The 24,909-nt window shown below is 41.5% G+C and overlaps 1 protein-coding gene across 3 annotated transcripts in view; it reads left to right on the forward strand.

Moving 5' to 3' along the window:
• Positions 1-3,465: 3,465 nt before the first annotated feature.
• SLC28A3 (solute carrier family 28 member 3) overlaps positions 3,466-24,909 on the forward strand; it is a 123,589-nt gene continuing 102,145 nt past the window's right edge. The window contains exon 1 of one of the 3 annotated variants that reach the window (XM_039545389.1): positions 3,466-3,589. Coding sequence is in view for 1 of the 3 variants with exons in the window: in XM_039545388.1 (XP_039401322.1) it covers positions 3,615-3,626 (12 nt within the window). In the remaining 2 variants the exon portion in view is untranslated. Of the gene's footprint in view, positions 3,627-24,909 lie in introns of all 3 variants that reach the window. The other 2 variants (XM_039545388.1, XM_039545391.1) reach the window with 2 other exon arrangements.

A 24,909-nucleotide genomic window follows, 5' to 3' on the forward strand; every position in this document is an offset into this window, starting at 1 on the left:
TATACTGTAAATCCTCATATTATAGTTTAGCTTTGTGTTCCTTTTTAACTTTCAGCTTTCAAATTGCTTCACTGCAGAGGGGATTATGTCATATTTTACCAACCGTGACTGTAAAAGCTAATGGCTGGGAATGTGCTTTTTTTTTAAACTGTTTCTGTTTAGTGCAAGGAAGTAGATATTACAGCCTTGGATATGCTTCTCCAGGGTTTCTCACCTTTACATTTCTTAGTGTACTATCCATACGTCCACCAATGTAATACGTCCATACGTCCACCAATGTAATACGTTCATACGTCCATATGTCCACCAATGTAATACGTCCATACGTCCACCAATGTAATATATGCCATCATATGCCAGCAATGCCCCTCTGCTATATACATCGGCCAAACTGGACAGTCTCTAAGGAAAAGGATAAATGGACACAAATCAGATATTAGGAATGGCAATATACAAAAACCTGTAGGAGAACACTTCAACCTCCCTGGCCACACAATAGCAGATCTTAAGGTGGCCATCCTGCACAAAAAAACTTCAGGACCAGACTTCAAAGAGAAACTGCTGAGATCCAGTTCATCTGCAAATTTGACACCATCAGCTCAGGATTAAACAAAGACTGTGAATGGCTTGCCAACTACAGAACCAGTTTCTCCTCCCTTGGTTTTCACTCAACTGCTAGAACAGGGCCTCATCCTCCCTGATTGAACTAACCTCGTTATCTCTAGCTTGCTTCTTGCTTGCATATATAAACCTGCCCCTGGAAATTTCCACTACTTGCATCCGAAGAAGTGGGTATTCACCCACGAAAGCTCATGCTGCAAAACGTCTGTTAGTCTATAAGGTGCCACAGGATTCTTTGCTGCTTTTACAGATCCAGACTAACACGGCTACCCCTCTGACATTTAGCTGTGGACATTCCCTGTCCAGGCTGAGAAGGAAAAGCCCAGCCCCTTGCTGTACTCAGGCCTCAGTAAACCTCTGTTCAACCATTGTTAGCTTCTCGTAGGTACCTCCTGTGATAAACTGTGGGACCACAGAATACAGTGCAAAACCATGTAGCTGTCATTTAATAAAGCTGTACTACACTAGTTTCTGATTGAGATCTTGGGGGCTGTGCACTGTACAAGTGAGTGAAAGTCCCTGCCCTCAAGAATTTACAAGTGTGAGATAACACAGCAAAGGGTGGGAGGGAACCAGTGTGATGAAGAGATTTACCCAATGTCACACAGCAAATCTATGACAAAGTCTTCTGACTCCCACTCCAGTGCCATAACCACTAGACCATACTGGCTCCACAAAGTGCTAAATTAATGTGTCATGCCCATTTTGCTGCCTTTCTTGGCCTCTGCTCGCTAACCCACAACTGGGATGTTTGCCTCCCCTCCCAATCCTCTAGATGCCTCACTGTACATTCATTACTTGAGATGGGTTAGGGAAATGAGTAAATGGTCTCATGTATTTAGTCTTTTTGTAGCAGTAATCTGGACAGTAAATATGATTAAAACTGAAATCAGCCATAATTCTGTTCTTAATGGTGATCTTATGTGCAAAGTTATAAAGAGAACATGGGCCAGCTTCATTCTGGTTGCTTCCATTTAGCTTTTTACCCCTCTTTGCACACCTTCACCTGGGTTAGGCAGAATCCCAGTGCTTGCACCTCTTCAGAACATAGGCATGGGGAGTATTAGCGTGGTCAAATGTGCTACATACCCCAAATGGGACCTGTCAGAGCAGCAGCTTGGGATGAAACTTTGAGTATAAATGTCTCTTTAAATGTTAATGAAAAACTAATACATTTCTCTGACATCAATGGAATGACTGAGGAGTACCATTTCTCAAAGTTTATAGGAAAATGAACCAGGTATAATACATTAAAGCATCATTCTGAGCATGTAATCTTTCAGCCACTGTGCATGCTGAAATACAATTTACTTCAGTGGAAGTCCTACACATGGCATGAGATTGTGCACTAGAGGCGCAACACACAAAGGGGAGGCAGAGGACAAAGGTGATTTTTAAGCCCACATCCTTGGGATTTGGGGGTGGGGATGATTGGGAACCAAAACAGTACATGGTGTGATTTAGGCATACCAGGGAACAGCTCTAAATTACTGTAGCCCTGGCTGGGTTGCTTATGGGAAGTTCTGCAATCTAGAGGTGCCCAGAATCCCTTCAGTAGCATATGCTATGGCCTTGCCCCAATGTACCCCACAGACTGGGGCTTCTGAAGGTGCCTGTGCAATGCCTACACCGGGGGAATTCTTCTCCCAACTGTTGAAGGGCTTTTACACCTTAATTTGTAAAAATAACAGTACAGAATAGACTAGGCTGCTGCTAATTGCATTTTAAAATTCTGAATTTTAAAAATACTCCTGTATCTTTACAATTGAAACCAAACCATGCACATTTCTTACTTTGCCCAGAAAACACTCGCCCAATAATTCCTATAGCCAATGTTAAGATAGATCAGACTCATACTGGTCTTATTGCAAACTATGGATTTACAGATTTCTGTCCTGTGGGTAAAAAAAGCCAGAGGAAATACCAAATCAGAGTCTTAAGAACGCTGCGGGTGGTTATGGGTTTTAGATATTGAAGGGAAAATAAAGCCTAGGTGAAAGATTGATATGTTCATTTGTTTAAGATCTCTACATCCTAGAAAGCTGATGGATAATATAAGCACTGGATCTTGGACAAACACAACATACCATCCACAGTAAGCAAAAGCATTATATAAAAGGTGTTGAAATCTTGTATTTGTCAAACTTCACATGTACTGAAAATAAAAACTTCTGGAAACAAGAGTGCTGCCTTAATTTACAGATGAATGTACATGAAATAACATTTTCATAGAGAGGGAGTTCTAGTAGCTTTTGAAAACCCTATTTCATTTTATAGATCTGGTCCACTCTCCAGAGGTGCTCAGCCTGGCTTTGGAGGAAATACGGATCCAGCCATCCAGCCCCAGGTTAACTATGAAATTCAAGTATTTTATAATAGCCAGATAACTCCATGAAACAGGAATGTTTAAGTGGAGTATATTTTGCCTTGTATTGTAAACAAATAAGTTGAATAACTGTCTGGTTAACATCCAACATTTTAATGAAATTAGCCTCCCTTCTAATTCCTTACAAAACAGAGGTTTGGACAAATGCTTCTATTCAACAATAGGTGTACTTGGGGATTTCAGGAAGGCATATCGGGCTAAAATAATCTCTCTTCTAAATCAATTGACTCCAGAGGGATTACACCAGTGATTAATTCTATTTGAGAGCAAATTGCAGGCTTTAATATTTTTTTAAAAAACCCTACAAATTCTTTGCCAATGGTTTGTTTGCATTCTGTCAATCCAACCCTCATTAGCTTGTATTAAAAATGGTAGCAGAATTCTTAATTCACCTATTAGGTTTGTGTCGGCATTAGCCAGCTCAGCTGCACTGAGTTCATCTGATTGCTTTGGAAGGGTGAGCTGAAGAGACTGCTGATCCTAGCACTGAGTGCTCTGGCCTGTCTGATCTTGTTCTGAAACTCTCATGTGAAATGTGTGGTTACCACCTTGGAAAAAGCTCTGTGAAAGAACAGATTTGAGGTATTTCTGTGCATTGGGTCCATAAATGGGAGCAAAGGTGAGAATCTCCATCCAGGACAGGAGGAGAGGAGAGAAGCAATGAAAAGCATGTTTTTTTTTATTTTCAGTACTCCCTTCTTACTAACTAATGAAGTACCAAAGCAGAGACAATAGAACTGGTAGGGATGGACAAGGAAAGAGATTATTTTTAATGCTCTGTATATTGATATTGAGTCTAGGAAAGTTGTGACTGAATGAGTGATTCTGTAACTCCTAAGGACATGACAAAAGGAAAATGGGCCAAAGTTCCCTTATAACCATTTCTTTTGAGTTGTAGCAGGAATGAATTTAGCCCATGCATGCTCCTACTTTAATATAACAAAGAGATTGTTGTGATGGCAGTTGCTTATCTTGTTAATTCCAGTGTTCTGGTTTTTGAGGTCTGAAAGCATTTCTTTCTGGTAAGCAGTGCTGCAGGAGGAGTGGGGTTTTAGGAGCAATTTGAATGTGACAAGGGTGGGGCTAGATGATTAGGCATTGCTGCTGATTAATGTCATAGCACATAAAAACAGATGGCTACCTTCTAAGGCTATGGCTACACTTAAACTTCAAAGCGCTGCCGCGGCAGCGCTGGCCGCGCGCGCTTTGAAGCAGCGCTGTAGTCAAAGCGCCGCCGCTGGGGAACTCTCTCTCAGCGCTGTCCTCTCCAGCTCCTGGGGGGGAACGGACAGCGCTGCTGGGCGCGCGCTCGCTGGGCTGGGGCTTTGGGCGCTTTGCGCTAGCGCCAGCGTGCAGCAGGGCAGTGTTGTCACCCTGTGCTTTGCTGCCCTGCTGCAGCGCTGCCAAAGTAACCAAGCTAACAGATTAGTTCACCAAGGGCATGCAAACATTTAACTCTGGTACTAAGTAGGGTCATCTAGTTCTGCCTTGATCACTTTCATGCTTGTGATAAAAATGAATATGACAGAATAAAATATACTGTATCATTTAATCAGGATCCTACTCTACAACACTATGTAAAGCACTAGTGGTGAATCCCCAGGCAAAGAGCCAGCACAAAGTCTCTGCCCCAAATAAACCTTATGGGCTCATCCTGTATTTAAAGCAGTAGACTTTTGTGGTGCGTAGGCTTTGTGCTGGCTTTCTGCACAAGGGTGAATTTCACCCTAGAAGTATTGCCTACGTAGGTACTGGGCACTTGTGCTGACTTTAAGCATCTGGAAAATTAATGTATCTTGACTCTCCTATTAATGCCTCCATGCATTTTCATTGAGCTAATTAAGCTTAGTGCTCTTTCAAGTACAGATTGTTTGTTTCTTTTATTACTGAATCTTTTGCCAACATTTTAATGTAGAATTCACATGAATCTGATATTAACTTTAGCTTTTATAAGGCTTATACTTTAAAAATTCATACTTTGCCTGTGTTGCATAAGAGCGTCATGCCTCTGATTGAATAAAAAAACACTGAATGTGATAAATTGAAACAAAACATGCTTAGAATTGCCAACAGGTTGTACTCATTTTGAAGTCAAAGCTATCTTTCTATACTGGTGATACAATAAATAATCAAAAACTACCTTTTCTAATTTATTTAATGTTTATTATCCATACAGTAAAGCATAGTTTTGAGGAACTGCAAAAATAAGTCATCTCCTCTGCAGCTGAAGTCAAGCATTTGTTGACAGACTTTAATACTCCATACAAGATATTGGGCCAGCTTTTCAAAAGACTTCACATTGGCCTCCTTTTGTGCAATCACTTGCATACACTTATTTTGTGCTCTGTCACTTGTGCATGAAAGTGACAATTCACTCATGTGAATTGTCACTTTCATGCACAAATCAAACAGAAAAATTGAAAGTTTGGTCCCATGTGTCTAGTCCAAGTTAAGAATAGAAATGGCCTGTATAATTGTAGTCTTAAAGTTACTTTTTAAATTGTAAGTGTACAAAATCCAAGCCTGATGACCTTCATATTTCTTACAATTGTAAGACATGAAAATTGCCACTCCTGTGCTTTATCTCAGTACTCTGTGGGATGAAACATCAAAGCTATACAGCTTTTTGTTGTAGCATCACACATGTGGTTGCTATAATGCACTCCGATAGTCACTTCGTGCTATGGAACTTCAGCTGTATGGATAAATGGTAGGGGTGGGAAAGAAATTAGGCTACAATATTTTCAATAATTTATCTAACAGATGAAAAATACCTTGGACTCAAAGGGCTGTTCAACCTGTAGCACTTCTAACAAACAATAGTTTTGCAGGACTAAGGTCTGCTGTATAGGGCCCCAGATTTGGAAATTGTCCTGAGACATCAGAGCAACTTATTATAATGGAGGACAACTGACAATCTCTTATTCCAGACTTACCAATATCTTAATGAGTCTGAGATGATTTTGACAGGAAGGGAAGGAAGGGCAACCATGGAAAAAGACTCTCCTATAGCAGTAATCTGTTTGGTCAGTTTACTGCCAACAGTACTCTTAAAGTTGTGTGACTGAACAGAATAATTAATCTGAATGTCTGTCATTTCTATTACATGCATGCACTTTACCTATGTTACTGGCTTGCCCTGAGCAAATCTGAGCATTTACAAACTCACTGTTGTTGGAAAAAAGTAGCATCATACTACTGTGACACCGCGGGAGTACCCTCTGTCACACTTCAGGCCAGCTGCACCTATATTCTCCATCTTTGGTTCAGCAAGGGTCTAGGCTTCAGGCTCCCCTGGACATAACCTCTCTTCAGTGGAGACATGCATCTCACTCCCTTCTGCCTCAGGTATTTCTAGGCTGTACATTCCCTGACTATACTATGATATCCCAACAAGAGACTCTGACTAAGCAGGCCTGCTTACCTTCTTTCAAACCATACAGAAAAAAATAAGTTTTGGAGCCCCTAACAGTACCACTAAGAGTTAAAATGGGATCTGCACATGCTCTTCAAGGAAGCATGAAGATTAGATCCACACCCAAGAGTTATATCAGCTATGCATGAAAATGAACATAATTAAATCCAGTCCTGACATTTTATTAAATTTCAAAAGAACTGAATTACTGTGACCAAAGCCATTTAAAAATGGAACAAGGTTAATCATGTATTGATCAGATCTTTATAATAGAAAAAGATTTGTAAACAATAGAAGATACTGGCTTAGGTTTTCCTACCTGTTCTTTTTATCAGACTAATTTCTTTTCAAATTTATGCAGGACAAAACTAAACCAAACACTAAGACTGGTTAGAAATGAAATAATGACATTTTGGAGCAAGATTAAAATTGAGGCAAGTTTAAAACTTGAGTTGCAGGCAGGGGGTGGGAGAAACAATCATGTGTCTTTTGCCATGTTTGCTTCTGTTTAATATGAGATGTGATTCTGGTAATAAAAAAGAATGTGCATCTCTGTCACATTCCTCACTCCAAACAAATGTGTCTAATCCTTAAAATATGGGTTTCGTTTCATTTCAGCTGGAGGGCTTTCCAAACATAGGGCCAAAGTCACATCTGATTTACTCCATTGGAAGTGGATTTGCAGTCTCTTAACCCAGGACTGAATTTGGCTGAATTTCTGAACGTTGTTTGTGAATGACATTAGGAAAAAAAGAGACTGTGAATCTATGATTCTATGACTGAATATTTCAGTACTGAAGTGCCAGTCTATTCATTTTAGTGTCCCAACATTATTAATTCATTTTTGTTATAAGTAGCAGTTACCATAATGAATACATGTGGTCTTGCTGTGGTTATCATATGAACTTCCATAGACATTTCATTGTAATTTAACAATGATTAATGAACACTTAAGAGATTTTCTTTTACCAATATAGTGGCTGAATATGAGTTCTATTTAAAACAATCTTCTAAATCAACCCTGACTTGTTAGGCAAATCCCTCCATATTAACTTAAGTCAAATACTATATTGGAAAGCTGGAAGAATATCTCAGTTATGGGTAGCCCCTGCTCGGTTTCCCACTGTAGCACAGAGGTGCTTTGCAAAAGTGTCTCCAGCAGGTATGGAATCTTGTGCTACCTAATGAGTCCTGAATTTTTATTGTCAGAATATCTCCCAAGTTATGCAACTGCAGTGTTAAGCACACCTGAGGGTGAAAGGCAGCAAAGATGGCCTTACTTTCCCTTTTTCCCCAGTTCTCATATTTATGTGGCTTCACCTTCCAATAGCTGAAAACAAAAAATAATTGTCTTTTCCTGTCCATTCTGTAGGAGAAATTGCTTGACTATAGTGTTTTGTTTGCTAGTGTATGGTGTAAAACATGGTTCTCTACTGGGTGGGACAAATCACAGCAGTAAAACAGTGTTGCCTGAAATCCCAGACCAGAGTCCTGGCTCTAACTCAGTTAATATGTTGAGATGGAGAAGTATACTTGGACTCATTTTGTGCATATGCACACACAAAAGAATGACTATGCAGCCTGACTGGCAATAAGGGAGGGACATACAATGGAGATCAGGGGATTTAATTAATTTGCTTGGGAGGTATTTGAAATACTACGTGTTGTTGCTCGGGGGGATGTGAACAACATTTAGCAACAACTTGAACCTCCTGGGTAAGTAAATGAGCCAGACAAGGATTTCTCCACAACTAGTACCTCACACATGCATGTACACAAACATATGCAACTACTTGGGGTGCTAGAGGGGCTATAAATTACTACTAATTTCTGGTGTCCTTCTCTAGTGTGCTAAGCACTTTCCAAATGTTGCAGAAGCCATGAAGCCTGCATTGTGGAACTCGGAGTCTAAACATAGACAGGGGAAAGAGGAGCAACAAACTTAAAGCTGTCAGGGGCATGATTTGCTAAGGGGGAAGTTGCTCCCCATCCCTTGGTCTCTTCCCACCCCCACTTTAGATGAGGTCATTAGGATAGCAAATTTCTCCCCCTCCCCGCAGTTTTTCCAAAATGATGCCCTGTGACTTGTTAACAAATGCATAGGACAAACATTATACCCAAATTACTCTAAGTGCAACAGTGTCAGTTATCTGGCTTACATCTTTCTCCCTCAATAATGAAGGAACCCAAGTGTTTTTAAATCTGGGATCTTCATACCTAGCCAAACATAATGTACTTGTGCAAAAGAAATGGGGAAATGTTCTTGTAACTGTTCTCTAGGACTGAGCTATTGCTGATTTTCTGCTTTCCCCTGGTCTGAAGTGCTCCCTCACCCTCTTCCTGATTGGTTTATTCAAGTATTCCTCCTGGTTATAAAGATTAGGCCTTCCAATTAGTGAACAGAAACATGTGATTTAGGTGACTAATCAGAGCCATCCCTGGTTATTTATAGCAGACAGGCCATAAACAACCTACAGCCTAAAATTTGTTTGGCAAATCATTTGTGCCAGTGATTGAAAATAGCAAACAAATCTGAAAGAGTTATAACCTGTTTGCAGATAAGTTGTGAAGATAAAAAGAGGAGTCAACTGAAGAATTTAGCATTTCATGTTTAATGCTGTACAAAGATTACTACTTTTAAATCCTGATGAAGAGTCTGCAAAGGTGCCTTTTGGGAGGGAGATTTAAATTTTGCTAATGAGGAACAAAATATGGGCACACTGATAATCAGACTAATAGCAACAACTATGGTTATCAAATTTACATTATACAGTGGCATGGGAGAAGGAATAAACAGCAGAGCATCTCTATTCAAATACCTTGTACCTCCATGCTCTGAAAGAGCCATAAGAAAATACATTCATACATAGTTGGTTGTGTGAGCAGTGCTGAGCAAGTGAGAATTCTTCTTTCATTTTAGTTAATCTTGTAAAGAGAGGGACAGATCTTGGGCTCTGCTATGATCACTTTTTGCCAATGGATTGGCAAAGGAGCCTGATTCTTCTATTTTTCACCAGTGTAAACCCTGTGTAGTAGAAGAGAATCAGGCCCAAGGTATGGGGATCAAGTTTTCTAGGCATCTGGGCCAACACCTTACCAGGAGTTTCTTCACCTTCAAGAAGACAGGTGTATAACTAAATATGTTGCATGCTGCTATTGTCTCTCTGAAAACCTAATTCAAGGGAGTGACAAAAGTACCTTTATAGTCAGTCCTCACACACCTTCTGGAGAACAGGAAACACCTGAAGGTAAGAACTCAGAGAATTCAGGGAGAAATCTGTCCCTGTCTCCATTCCCCCTCCCAAAGACTTGCTAGGATTAAACAGTATGAGGTTATCTTGGAGCTTCTCCAGCGTTATGAGGCCGCTGGGGAGGTTCCATTCTTTTCTGAAGGAGAGGTGAGTGATAATCTCCAGAGTCCAGCATCACTTCAGGAGACACTTAATGGATTCACAGCTGTAGCACTTCTTATAAAAAACAAGGAATGCAGCTGTAATAGCTAATGGGTTAGTAAAAACCTGAGCATCTGGTAATCTAATACCAGGGATAGGCCTTTTGAATTGCTGGGTGCACAACTGCGTGGCAAGAAACTGCTCTGCTTTTCCTCCCTGCCATGGCCTTCATCTAAATAAAGTTACTCACCATTCAGATTAATAGGTTCTCTAATGCAAGTTTTGTCCTGGTTAGTTCCATGAGGTTTGTCTCTGTGGGAGTTTGGACATTCTGCACCAGTTACAACTTGCAAGTGATCTTTATGGGTAGCCCTCCCTGGAGAATATTAGTCATCAGGTCTGGAAGTGGGTGCTCTGGGCCCAGATCTTTAATTCTAAACACTAGTTTTGTTTTATTTCTCTTTATATGCTTAGACATTGAAATGTTTGGCTCACAGGAGCAGTCTCTCACAGGGCCCAGGCCCACCAGTGTCCCAACGGCAAGGTGGTACAATAGACAAGAGACCTTTTGCATTCCTAGAGGTGCAGCTGTAAATCTTTTTACATTAATTGAGGCATATCAGGACTGAAAGTACTGAGAAGATTAAAGAGACATGAAAGCTCACGCCATAAAGCTGGGTACAGATATGAGTAAAACAAACAGTAACATCCCAATATCATACTTTCTGTTCCATATACAACTGGCAAATACATTATATAAGTACAAAAGTCAAGATGACCTATTAGAAAATAAAAAATATGCTATACAAGGGTACAGAGACAGGTTTCTGGTTTCCTGCTGGAAGGAAGGGGAAGGCAATATCCCAGGTAAAGGCAGTAGAGATTTTGTAGTCTGCGGCCCATGAGTGTTCCTAGACAGTGTGACCTCTCACATGTTGTAGGTCTCAGGACATGGGACAGGCAGTGCCAGAGGGCCACAAAGTTCTGCACAGTGCCTTCTCTCTGGGGAGTTGAGCCCCATTCAATAGAAAATTATCATAAAGGGAAGATCTAGCAACTCTTTTTTTTTTTCAAATGAAATGGCATTTACTAATGAAGTGTCCTATAAACAAATGTACAGCATGGGCTTTCTGTAGATTGCATTGTGGTGCATTATATGTCTTTGCATTGTGAATGGGAAACTGGAGTTTAGGCACTTCAATACTTTGCATATGTTATGCATTTACTTTTTAAGGATCACCATGAAAATAAAAATGTCATTTTTCATACTGTGCACAATATGTCACAGACAGCATAGATTAGGCAATTTAGCCTCACTATGCCAAATTGCATATTTTAAACAGATCTTTCCCCTTAATATGTAGCATAGCACTAAAAGGAAAGCTTCATGTGGCATATAGTATGAGTCAAATTTTGACATGGGAGCAGGGGTGCACAGTGGGGAAGAGGACTTACAGGCTTTTGGACAGGAGGCAACCTGTCCCAAGAATGGAAGTTGGCCAGTGCTGATGGTCATGCTCAATGCCCCCCATAAGATGTATCTGATCAGTGATGGTCCTACCTCCCTGCGGTTGACTGAAGACTGCACCTCAGCGAGTACCTCTGGAGGCTGTATGCCTACTTAGATTGTAAACTCTTTAGAATTGTGATAATCTTTTTACTATGAGTTCATGCTGCACCTAGCACAATGGGACCCTGATCCACGATTGGAGATTGTAGGCAAATAATAATAATCTTACCATCATTAGGCATAATGCTACACTACTCCTACTGTGGGTCCCGCTGGAGGAGCCCCTCTGTACCAGTTATATACACTTTCCCAACTTTTCTGTCTACATTTTATAGAAGTAACCTTCTCAGACATGTAGTGCTCTAACCACAGACTATAAACAAATAGTAAATGCATTAATAACAAAGGCCAAGAGGTATGTTTTCCATCTGTCTCGATCTTATCCAAATCTCTAGACATTATGGTAAACACTCAGATTTTCAGTCTTTATCTGCCACTTCTCAGCAGACAGTGATAAACTCATCATGTGGGATTAGTAAGGAGTAAGTCTCCCCAACTGTGATTTATTATTGTTAGTGTGTATTTTCAATTACTCGCAGACATCAGAAATGTTAAAACTATGTTTATGGTAACTGCATAGTGAATTATAGATGGCTGTGCGTTAGGCAATGTAATATATGAGATCCCATCAGACTGAAGCAGAGATATGGAATGGTAGAATACAAGGGTCTCCATTTTAATGAGACCAAAGTTTTCTACACATTAACTATCTGCACTCAAAATAAATCAGAACATTGCAATTTACAAAATAGAAAATGCTTCACCAAATTATTCATTGACCTAATTACATATTACAAAGAAAAATGCAGTCCAACTTATTTATGGTGCATAATAGCCAGAGAGGTAAAAACCCACTGCATGCTATGGCAGTGTGTATAGAAACACACTTGTCTTACTGGATCAGCCCTGAGGTCCGTCTAATCCAGCGTTCCGTCTCTGACATTGACTAGTAGCAGAAGTTTCCGAGGAAGGTGCAAGAATCTGCAGTAAGCAGATATGGAATAACCTGCCCCTCTCCCCACGCCCCATGTTACCCTGACGTCTAATAACTAGAGATTGGTTTAAAACCTGAAGCATGAGGTTTAATATCCCTTTCAAAATGTTTATCATTAATTGTTACAACTTTGGATATTCTTGTTATCCGGATAAACGTCTAGTCCCTTTTTGAATCTTACTAAATTCTTGTACTTCCCAACTTTCCACAGAATAATTACACATTGTGTGGGAAAGTATTTCCTTTTATCTGTTGTGAATTGGCCACATTTTAATATCATTGAATGTCCCGTTATGAGACAAGGGGAGCAAAATCTCTACCTTTTCTAGACCATTCACTATTTTATATACTTTTATCATGGCCCTTCTTATTCCTCTCCTTTCTAAAGTAAACTATCCCAGTCTCTTCAGTTTCTTTCTAAGAAAGGCTTTCCATGCCCCTAACCATCTTCATTGTCCTTTTCTGAACCTGCTCTAATTCTGCAATAGCCTCTTAAAATTGTAAACACAGTATTGCAGATGAGGACATACCATTGACTTACATAGTGGCATTATGAGGCTTTCTGTATTGTCCATCATGCTTTTCCTTATGCATCCTAACATCTTGTCTGGTTTTCCTTTAAACCACAGCTGCATACTGAGCAGAGAACTTTATTGAGCTAACCCATAATGATGCCCAGGTTCCTTTCCTGGGCTGCCATGTCACAGTTTATTTAGAATGCAGTGAGGTGTAGGAGTAGTTTAAAGGCTTAATTGCATTTATTGACAGTGAAATTCATCTGCCATTGTGCTACCCATTCACCTAAGTTGTGTATGAATTTGGGCCTAGCATCTTTGGTCCTCCATTCGTGGTTAAATTACAGCTCAACGGAGAACATCTGCACAGGGAAATGGAAGTGGTGCCCTGCCTGTGCACTGCAGATATTATGTGTAAGCTCTCCAGAAGTATTGAGGTGGGGCAGAAAGGGGTAAGAGTGAGAAGTGGGTCTTGCTACCCTTTGAAAAGATGTAGCCAATGCACTCTCCATTGCTGTCCCTTTACGCTATCCATTGTACTGTGAGGCTGTGCTTTGGCTTTGTCTTCCTAACCTGCCCAAACAAGCCCTCACTACAGACTAACTAGCCTGGCTGCACTGGCCATAACCACCTCTTGCACTGTGTGTGCACTAGCAGGAAGATCAGCATGCATCGTCAGCTCTGCAGTAATGTGGCCTTCAGTAATCAGTAAAACAGTAATAACAGCATATACTTGTGCTATGAACTTTAAACTCATGATTAACTCTATCCCTGTTCAGCAAAACATGTGCTGAACTTTAAACACATGCTTAGTTGCTTTGTTGAATCAGGGCCTAAATGAACTTTACAAACAATAACCTTTTGAGAAAATTACAAAATTGAAATGCTTCTTTGTTTTGTTCCACATAGCTGTCCTCGGACTTCATTATTGATCTTATTCAATAAACATGTTATGCTGAGAACAATCAATTAAGTGTCATTATTCCTGGCTATAAACTATATCAGAATAATAGGTTGTAGAGATTGGTGACTAGGTTTGTAGATAATAGTTTCTATAGACTTTATCAAAAGAAAATTTGACTGGAGAGGAAAATGAAGCCCTAAATAATCCTTACGATACATGTAAAATGGTATTAGAGTTTTGGGGTCCAAGACATGGGAATCAAAACAAAGTATAATAGGTAAAATGGAGGGTGGCAATTAAGAAAGTTTAAACTAAGGGAAAATTTGAAACACAAAAACTAAAGATATAGGGCCTAGTCTTCACACAGCCTTTTATTTTGCAGGCAGGGCTGGCTCCAGGCACCAGCGCAGGAAGCAGGTGCTTGGGGCAGCCAATGGGAAGGGGCAGCACATCCGGGTCTTCGGCAGCAATTCAGCAGCAGGTCCCTCAGTCCCTCTCAGAGAGAAGGACCGGCTGCCGAATTGCCGCTGAAGAATGAAGCAGCGCGGTAGAGCTGCTGCCGATCACGGCTTTTTTTTTTTTCTTCACCGCTTGGGGCAGCAAAAAAGCTAGAGCCGGCCCTGTTTGCACGTGCCTACAGATTGCATCCCAACCCCTTTGCCAATAGAGGTTAGTGAACTTTTAAATATAATAATGCAATACATTTCTCACTTTAGTGTTTTGTTTAATCAATGCAGTAGGAAGGTGGTGGTGGAAACTATTGATATAACTTGAACAGTATGGATTTTTATCTATTTGAGGCCTGGAATTTTTGTCAAAATGTCAGCAAAATAATTATAAAAGGCTTATACTAAATATTCATGACACCCCTGCCACCCCACCTTTCTTTCCCATTTTTCAGCTAGCTCTGGGCTGGCCAGAATTTATATTAAAAACAGACAAAAAACTTATATGAAAACTCTTACAATTTCCTCCCTATTTGTTGACAAGCTCTAACTGTTTTAGAGTAAAGTTTAGTGCTTAGAAGTAGTGGTGGATAGACAACACTGGAAATTGCCTTTTCTGTGAGTAGAGAGAACTTCAGTGTAAGCTTCCTCCACACTGTGACTCAAACCTGATCTAGAGGTGAAAGTTGTATGAATTAGATGAGAAGAGTCCAGGATGGATACCTGTCCAATCCTTGGCTTTTATCTTGAGACTGCCAACAATTGTCATGTGCTAGTTGTAATGTGGATACCCTGATTAGTAGAAATTAAACACTGGCTACCAACCAGTGGCCATCACAAAAGCCTCCAAAGAGACACAGGATAGTACTAACTTTGGTTACTACCAATAACCAAAAATATATTCTTGTACAGATGACTAATAGGTGAAAGCTTCCATGTTCCATTAACTACACTCCGAGCCATCCGTTCCCTCTGCAATTATAATAGGGGATGTTTTTAGAGGCACAAATAGCAGTTAGGATACTAACTCCCATTGCAAGTCAGTGAGAGTTAGTCTCCTCAATGTCATACATGCCTTTGAAAATCTCACCCATAGTCTGAAAATAGCATATTTTGCAATCATTAAGTTGCACATGAACTGTTGAACAATCCAAAATAATACATGTATTACAGTACTTGTGGATTTATCAACCAATAATAATCATGTGAACCAGCATCTCACTTTGACCAGATTTCCTTATAGTAGGTGTGGATGCAATATAGGAATCCCTTTCTGGTGTTCATCAAGTACAAATCTGAAACCTGTAGATGCAGCAAGTTTGCCTTTGCTGATGTAATTGGTGTAGCAGGACAAGAACACTGGTTCATTTTACTCAGGTAAAGGTGGAAACATCACAATAATAATGTTTTGAAGGTCACAGACTTCTAGTCAAGGTCAAGCACTAGAACACAGAAAAACAATATTTTAATTACATTTGAGGGAAAATAAGTTTGACCAACTCGGGTAAAGGGGCCTTTATAACTATCATAAACATACAGCTAAGGGTAGCATAAAATCCCTCCTTTACCTGTAAAGGGTTAAGAAGCTCAAATAACCAGGCTGGCACCTGACCAAAAGGACCAATGAGAGGAGAAGATACTTTCAAATCTGTGGGGGAAAGTTTTTGTTTTGTTCTTTTCACTTATATATCTTTTGCATAAGGCGGGAATCCTTTGTCCCTCTCTGGGTTCCCACTCCCTCCTTCTCAATGGAAAAGGACCAGGTTAAAGATGGATTGCAGTTCAGGTGACATGATCACATGTCACTGTAAGACTTTATTACCCATTTGCCAGCACACAGGTATACAGGGAGACTTACAAGTAAAACCGAGCCATCTGCAGACAATTGTCCTGGTTAATGGGAGTCATCAAGATTCCAAACCACCATTAATGGGCCACACTTCGCATAATTACAATAGGCCCTCAGAGTTATATTTTATATTTCTAGTTTCATATACAAGAGTGGTACATTTATACAAATAGGATGATCACACTCAGTAGATTATAAGCTTTGTAATGATACCTTAACAAGAGACCTTTTGCATGAAGCATATTTCAGTTACATTATATTTAAACTTATTAGCATATTTTATAAAATCATATAGAATCATCACGCCCTCCTTTTGAACTTACTGTCAGAGACTTGGACACTGACCATGGCGGAGGCAGTATACCTAAAATTCATTTTCGGGCTTCTCTCTGGGGCAGACACTTCTGTGTCCCCCTAAAGGGAAAGAGACCCTGATCCAGCTGTAGGCTCACAGCTACCGGCTATGACAGACCTTTCACTGGCCAGCAAAACTCACCCCGCCCCTGCCCCCCACTTTCACTCAGGTTAGGCTTGCTTCCAGCTACAGAGTCCTTGGGGATTGTTCCCATTGAAGCAGTCACCAGGACCCCAACTTCCAGCTCCAGGATACATGGCTCTGTGCACCTTTTCCACTCCTACAGCAAGTTCATGCTTCTGGGTCTTAATTGCTTTGTCTTTTAAGTCCAGGGTTTGCTGGTGAGCAGCCTTTTCTTTTTTTCAGGGCAGCCTTTTCCCAGGCAAATTGCACATCAATTTTCATTTGTCTTCCCTTGAGACCATCATTTGATGAGCTGGGATACCACGGAGAACCCCCTCCTGCCAGAACAGACACCCCTCTACTCAGTGATGAGCTGCCAAAATTTTAACAACCGGTTCCCTATAAAAAGTTCTGATTGAAGGGGAGGGAGTGGGGGAGCGGCCGGGGCAGGCAGAGACATGCTTGTGGGGCCGGGGGCCCCTGCAGGGCCTGCAGCAAATTGCCCCACTTGCCCCCGCAGCAGCCCTAGAGCTTGCAGCCCCCTCCCCCCTTACCTTGCTGGCAGCTCAAAGCAACTCCGGAGCTCAGCGGAGCTGCCCAGCTGGTGCCGGCGGCTGGCCACGCTGCAGCTGGGGGGAAGTGGGGGAAGGGCCGGGGGAGCTTCAGCCTCCCCAGCTGGGAATCCTGGGAGCAACAGGATGGTCCGGCCCACGGACCGGAGTTCTTTGCCCACCTCCTGGCCCTTTAACAACCGGTTCTCCACGGAGGTCTAATTTTAGCAACCGGTTCTTGGGAACCTGTGGGAACCTGCTCCAGCTCACCACTGCCTTTACTCCGGTCTTGCTAAGTTAGACACTTCAGTCAGCTTCAGCACAGGCTATGGCTACACTTAAACTTCAAAGCGCTGCCGCGCGGCTGGCCGCGCAGCAGCGCGCTAGCGCTGTAGTAGTGTAGTCAGCGCCAGGAGAAAAACTCCCAGCCCTGTGTCCTCCCTCCCTCCCCTCCCGGGGGGACAGCGCTGCGGCTGGGGGAGCTGGGGCCCGCTTTTACACTGCTGCTTTGGCGCGCTGCAGGCAGCGCCGCTGCAGCAGTGTGTTTTCACACCTTGCCTGCAGCCTGCAGCGTTGTAGTAGTAAGCCCACAGACACAGAGGTTGGGCCACACCCATTTGCAGTTTACTGAAACTGAGATGCACTCAGCTCAGGGGCTTTTTAGTTAACAGAGACTTTTTCAGTGCCCAGTGTTTAGCCTTTTGGGGCAATTTGCAACTTGTGTAGTTATAGCTCTTTTTTATCTTTACTTTTACTTATTTTGCTTTCTTTTTTGTTCCTATTTTCCTTACCCGAAATAAGCAAACAGAAAATAACAAACCAGTAACCACTTTGCCTGTTCTTCAGCCACCACACTTAAAACTCACTTTAAATCACTACCAGTATTTTAAAGCAATCAGCTGTGCACAGATCCTGCTCGACTAGGCCACTGTGACAGGTTGGATCACAGAAAACCCCTTGGGAACTGCCAACTGATGTGCCAAGACTGCTTCTGCCCCAGCACCCTGTGTTGCTAAGCCTGTCTGCTCCAACACAGACCCAGGGTCTGAATTACTTGCCCCAAAGCTGCAGACTTAATTGAAAGCAGCTAACAGAAGTGTTCTTATCTTTAGCGCTCAGATGCCCAACTCCCAATGAGGTCTAAACCCAAATAAATCCGTTTTACCCTGTATAAAGCTTATAGAGGGTAAACTCAAATTGTTTGTCCTCTATAACACTGATAGAGCGATGTGCACAGCTGTTTGTCTCCCCTCCCCCCGTATTAATTAACCCAAAGTATGTGTTAATAAGTAAAAAGTGATTTTATTAAATACAGAAAGTAGGATTTAAGTGGTTTCAAGTAGTAACAGACAGAACAAAGTGAATTTTGGTGGGAGCGATACCGTTCCAAGGACAAGGAAGAATTTGTGCCTAGGGGAAGTTTTTAACCTAAGCTGGTAGAGATAAGCTTAGGGGGTCTTTCATGTGGGTCCCCACATCTGTACCCTAGAGTTCAGAGTGGGGAGGGAACCCTGACAATAACTCTTCTATTTTCACTGGATAATGCTACAGAAGGTAGCAGCTTAACAAAAAAAGGGAAAAAAATAGTTAACAAAACTCAAGAAAAAATCCTGCTGCTGTTGAGACTGATAAACATGTCTATCTTGTATAGACAACATGAGTGCCATTGTGCCAAGATAATAAAATGACTTCCAGCTGCAAATATTTAGCACAGTTGCTACTTGGCTTTCCATCGGGGTGGAGAGTACCCATCTTGGTCACTCATTATATTAATTATTTATTCTGCGAGGATAGTGTACTTGACTCTATAGAACACACAAAATGAAGACCATCCCTGCTCCAAAGAGCTTACCACCTGCTCCATACAATAATCATATTCTACTCAGGTCCTTATACCACCTCATCACTGTAGTATTTCATTCTATATAGGTTCTTACACTATGCTCATCATAGTACTAAAGCATTTATCCAACATCACTAACATCTGTTGCATGTTGTTCTCTCTCATTTTTTTCCTCTACAAGGGGGAAATTATGTAAGGCTTGGTTTTGTTTAATTTTTTATGTATTTTATGTCTACTGTAGTGTGGTATGTGTGTGTCTGTTATTGAAGGTAAGGGCCAAGAAGTGTGCCTTGCACTTTCAGTGGAAAAGGTGAGGTTTGAGGCAATTCTTAGATCCTAGGGGAATATGTTCCACAGTCTCCGACTAGGTCTCCAGCACACACAAGCTGTACCCTTGTGTAGGACAGCTCTGAGAAGCAGAGCTATCCACCATGGTACTCATGCCAGAACTTCAGGCAATCATATAGGTGTCCTGCTCCCAGACAATTGAGTGGCTACCATGGTCTTAATTCATATTTCATATAAAATCAATAGAGGTCCATGATGAAAATGTAGTTGCACATTTAAAGATAGGGTTGGCCTCATCTGGGCTCTCATTTAGACATTGTGAGCTGGTGACTTTCCCACCAGCTATTGGACACAGTCCACTTGCTCTGTGTACGGTGAAAATATGCCCCCTTCCTGGGATTTCACTTTATTACAAACAAATGAACACTGAGACAACCTAAAGTCTCGTCCAAGCCTTCACCCAGGGCTGGCTCCAGGCACCAGCTCAGCAAGCAGGTGCTTGGGGCGGCCAAGGGGAAGGGGTGGCAGGTCAGGCTCTCCTGCCGCCAAAATGTCGCCAAAGGAGAAAGCGGCGAATTGCTGCCAATCGCTACATATTTTTATTTTTATTTTTTCCCACCACTTGGGGCGGCAAAAAAGCCTGGAACCAGCCCTGCCTTCACTTTAAGATTGGCTGCTCCTAGAGCTTGGCTTCCCCTCTGCCTTAGACCCAATATTCCTCTCCCAAGGCAGCCTAGCTTTAAATCCTGCTTCCTCTTTGATTCTCTCCAACTGGAGGGCTCTCCTTGCAAGCTTCACATTGCTTGCAAGTATTGCAGGCAGGGCTGGCTTCAGTCCATCTCCAGGACAGAGCACTCACACTTGCCTGTGCCAGTCCATTTGGGGTTTGTCCACTCCACAGGCAAACAAGAGTGAGCACTTGGACTCTACAGAGCAGGCATGTTTTCAGAGGTATTGAGCACCTGCATCTCCAGTTTCATTCAGCTGGAGTTTTTAGTGCCTACCACTTCTGAAAATCAGGCCCAGTGGTGACAGGAGGTGGGTAGTTAGCACTTTTAACTGCTGCCTTTTGAAACCGTTAGAATGCATGTCATTGCCAGGGCAGGCATATAGCTCAGGCCTGTCTTTCTGAGTATGGATCTCTCTACTGCCCCCACCACAACTTTGTATCTCATCATCAACACTGTGACCATAGTCACCCAAATTCTGTCCATGCAGACTGAACACCCTTCCTCTGAAGCCCGGCTCTCTCCCCACCCTCCCTTCGGGAGGGACTTTCATATTGATGCTGACTTCTGGAATTTGCTATCATCCTTTTGCTGTGTAGAAGTGCCACTGCTGCTGTGGTCCTAATTTGCGTGCACACAATCACTGGCATGTGCAAGGTCTGGCACTTAGCATACACATTTTAAGCTTTACAGGCCAGATTTTCCCATATAATGCAGCCACTTTTCATTAGCACAATCTGGTCTGAACAAATATTGTTTAGCCCCTGTATATTAACTTGTGCCTACAAGTTAGTATGCTAAAAATAGCACAAGCTAGGGATTATGCTCACACAAAAGGACCCATGTGCAAATGGAGATCAGGTTGAGTCTCTGTTTAAAATTTGGCCCCTTATGACTGAGTTTTTATTACTACGCTGTAAGTTAATTTTAAGTTCTCATCAGGTCTTTACAGGGCTCAGCTAAGAATTTGTCAGTTTATCTCTGGCCAAATCAATTGTTTTCTCAGGAGTCCTATCCAGCTAAAATATGTATGTTTGTTCAATTTTTTTTTTCATTCACATATGGTGTTATATATTGTGCAATATCTAAAATAAGAGAAACATGATTTCATTCTGAAATGTACAAAGCAGGGCTTGTTTAAAATTACTTTTCTGTACCTAGGGAATAGTTGTGGAAATAGATTAAATCATTAAGGAGTTTATATCACATCTAACAAGTATGTTGGAAGGCTCTGAAAAATTTAGTGTGAGAAAACTTGTCTCTTCTTCATATATGTAAATCAAAAGGGTACGTTCAGCTTCCAACATCCAGAGGCTGGGGAATTATCTGAGGCTTGATGTCCAATATCTATATTAAACAAGTATAGTGTATCTTCATGCCAAAAATGAAGCAATGGGACAATAGGACTTCAGAGAAGGCAAGCAAGTAGAATAGAATAAGGGCAAGGAGTGAGTATCTTTGGTCTCTGGAGCTGTCACATGAAGTGCCAGAACTAAATCAACTGTGTCCAGCATTTTTCCTTATCTATTTCCAATTATTTAGAAATTAAACTGCATTACAGGCAATCTCACAGCTTCTCCATGCTTGGGAGACCTCCAGAGTTCCCTGAACACAAGCTTCCTACTTAAGGACAGGAATTAGTTTCTGTGGTGGCACCTTTACTGGTCTGGAAGGGTAATTAACAAGTTAGCTATAATCACATGTGCAGCTTTTCACAAACATGCTAGACAACTGGAAGGCATTTGAGGTGTTGTGGTTTTTGGTTTTGGGTTTTTTTGTCAGTTCAAAATTGATTTTTTTCCATTAAAAAATTAAAACTGAACATCTTCAGTGAAAAATGAAAAGTTTTGGCCAAAAAGATGTGGTTGAGAGGGTGGGGAATTGGTTTTCTGACAAAAGTATTGAAGACTTTGGAGGATGCTTTCCATGTAATTTTTTTCTTTAGTTGCAAAATCCAACTTTTCATCAGAAACTTTTTTGACAGAAAATGTTTTGACCAGCTGTAACACTAACACACCGGACATTCCCTTTCCTTCTCAAGAGCCTATGTTACTTGCTGGTCCATTGCTCCAAAGTCCACTCTGTTTAGTCGTTAGCAGCTTTGAGGATTTTGCATCTGATGGCTGTGGTAGGAGTAGCAGAACAACTGGAAAACAGCACTGAGCACTGGGGAACAGCAGTTTTTGCAGTGATGGACATGTAGATTGCACAGGAAGTTGGAGCTGTTGATTATTTTCTTTGGACCTAGCTGTGCCAGCGTCGGTCACAGTCATTAGAGCCTTACTCTCTAGTAGCCCCATTCAGTCCCAGGGTGGTTCAATTGGAGCTGCGCTTTGTACTTTTTAATGCTAATGAACGATCTGCCAACAAGTGAACTCCTTACAGCAGAACTCCCAGGAAAAGAGGAGAAGTTCTTGGATTGCAAGGGAATGGGCACCATGCTTGGAATTCTTGGGAGCTACTTGAGTTGTGCCACTCTCTAGTCGTTTCTGCATCTCTTGCAAGTTCAAGCCCAGGGGAAGCTCAGCCCCTCACACTTCTGGGCTACTAGTGAGTCATATAGTACATCTTTGCCGAATGAGACTCACAGTCTAACCCAACAGTTGATATTAGCTCCTGATGTATAAATTTTTTATACAGATTTGTTGTTCTTATACTTATAGCTCATTCTTGCAGTCCTTACAGATGCAAAACTCCTAGTAAATTCAAGAGGATTTTTTTTTAGATTAAGGATGGTCCTATGGGTAAGGCACTAGATCACAATTAAGCACATGGGGTTCATTTCCCAGCTCTGCTATGGAGTTCTGTGTGGTTAAGGGCAAGGCACTTCTTCTGCCTCAGTTCCCCACCTGTAAAATGGGGAAAGCAATGCTTCTTTTGTCTGTTTTTTATTTACTTCAGTTAAGGCAGGAACTGCGTCTTACTATGTGTTTGCACAGTGCCTAGAACAATGGAAGCCCAATATCAAGTGAGTCCTCTAAGAGCTACTGTAATACAAATAGTAAGAATAATAAATGCACAAAGTTGGCATGATCAGGACTTCGGCATGTTGTGACAGCTTCTAGAAGTGACCCTTAGCCCAGATTTACTGTAGCTATGTGTTTTTGTCCTGTATCTAGGGGGAAAAAAAACCTTCAAGATTATTCAAGGCTTTTTTCCCCCTTGATGTGATGGTCTGGAGAGCTAGGAGGAAGATACATAAGGGTATAATGGGCTTTATTATATTCTCATTTATACCAGTCTTACAAGAGTGAAAGTATTGATTTCAATGGAGCTACTGTCTGTTACACTAGTGTAAATGAGGAGAAGTGGACTGTATGGGTCAGATCCTCAACTGGTGCAAAGCAGCAGGTTCTACTGACATCACTTTATCCCAGGTGAGGATGTAGCCCTACACCTTTATTTTCTACCGGGTGAAATCTCGACCACCCAGAATTCAATGGTAGTTTTTCAGGAACATTGTTGCAAACACTCTTCATTTAAAAATATTAACCTTTTAGTTCTTTAAATCTGTGGTTTGATTTCGTGAAATGTTTCTTATTAATGTAGAGTCAGGGCATCAATCTTACTGGCTGTATGAGGCTGAGTTTCCAGTGACTTTTTAAAAAGAAATGCATTGTTAAAGGTGTTGCGTTATTTCTCTGAAAAAAATATTTAAATCAGAATTGTTGTATACCTGTGACACTTGGCTAATTTCTGATGTAAAACAGAGAAATCGTTTTAGTCATTAGCACAGGAAGTACTTCAGGATGAGGGTTAAGTGAGGAGCACTTTGACATTTATAAATGGCCAAAAAACTTAAAGGAAGAAACTTATCCTTTGTGAGCATAGAGGAAATTCCATCCAAAACCCAGGTGGGTTATTGGACGGAATGTACCTGCTCAGCTCTCCTCTACCAGCTCCTATTGGCCCCTGCAGATCAAATCTCCAGCCTTGGAATTGTATTAATTTTCATTGCTTCCCATGTTGGAGAGAATCTTAGGTAGACCAGGCAGCTGCTCAACATGGTCCCTTCCAGTACCTGGGAGGCAGCCAGATCCACAAAGGTACTTAGATGTTGCTATGCTAAATGTCACAGCAACTAACCTTTAGATGCCTACCAAAAAAAAAAAAAAAAATCACAGGAACACTGTGATCCACAAGCTTGCCTCAGGCACCTAGGCTCCCTATACAATAAATGGTGAGAGAGGAGGAGCCTTAGGATGTGATCCGCAAAAGCCAGCACTCTAGGCCAGGAGCCCTCTAACCTAGTGGCTCTCAACCTTTCCAGACTCCTGTATCCCTTTAAGGAGTCTGTCTTGCGAAACCCCCAAGTTTCACCTCACTTAAACTACTTGTTTACAAAATCAGACATAAGAATACAAAAGCATCACAGCCACACTATTACTGAACAATTGCTGACTTTCTCATCTTTACTACATTATAACAAATCAATTGGGATATAAATATTGTACTTACATTTCAGTGTATAGTATATAGAGCAGTAAAAACAAGTCATTGTCTGCATGAAACTTTTTTTGTAGTTACTTCGCTAGTGCTTTTTATGTAGCCTGTTGTAAAACTAGGCAAATATCTAGATGAGTTGATGTACCCCCGGAAGACCTCTGTATGCCCTTGATTGAGAACTACTGTTCTAACCTACCAATGGGAGATGCCAATGTCAGGGGAATATGCTAAGCCCCACTCCTCTCATGGAGACAGGTGTCTCTCTCTGCCAATGTTTTATAACCAGGAACCCCTCTCCTGGAGTAAGGAGGCTTAGGTGCCTCGGTGCTGTCTTGCAGGAAAGAGTTAGGCATCTGCCTCACTCCATGTAAAAATCCCAGTACTTGTCTGGGATGTAGGAGACACAGATTCAGTTCCCCCTTCTCTGTCAGGAGTGCGCTACCTGCTGAGCTATGGTATATTCTGAGTTGGGGCTCCCTCAGT

The sequence above is a fragment of the Mauremys reevesii genome, linkage group 6 (genome assembly GCF_016161935.1).
Source record: "Mauremys reevesii isolate NIE-2019 linkage group 6, ASM1616193v1, whole genome shotgun sequence".
In the NCBI taxonomy this organism is placed as follows: domain Eukaryota; kingdom Metazoa; phylum Chordata; order Testudines; family Geoemydidae; genus Mauremys; species Mauremys reevesii.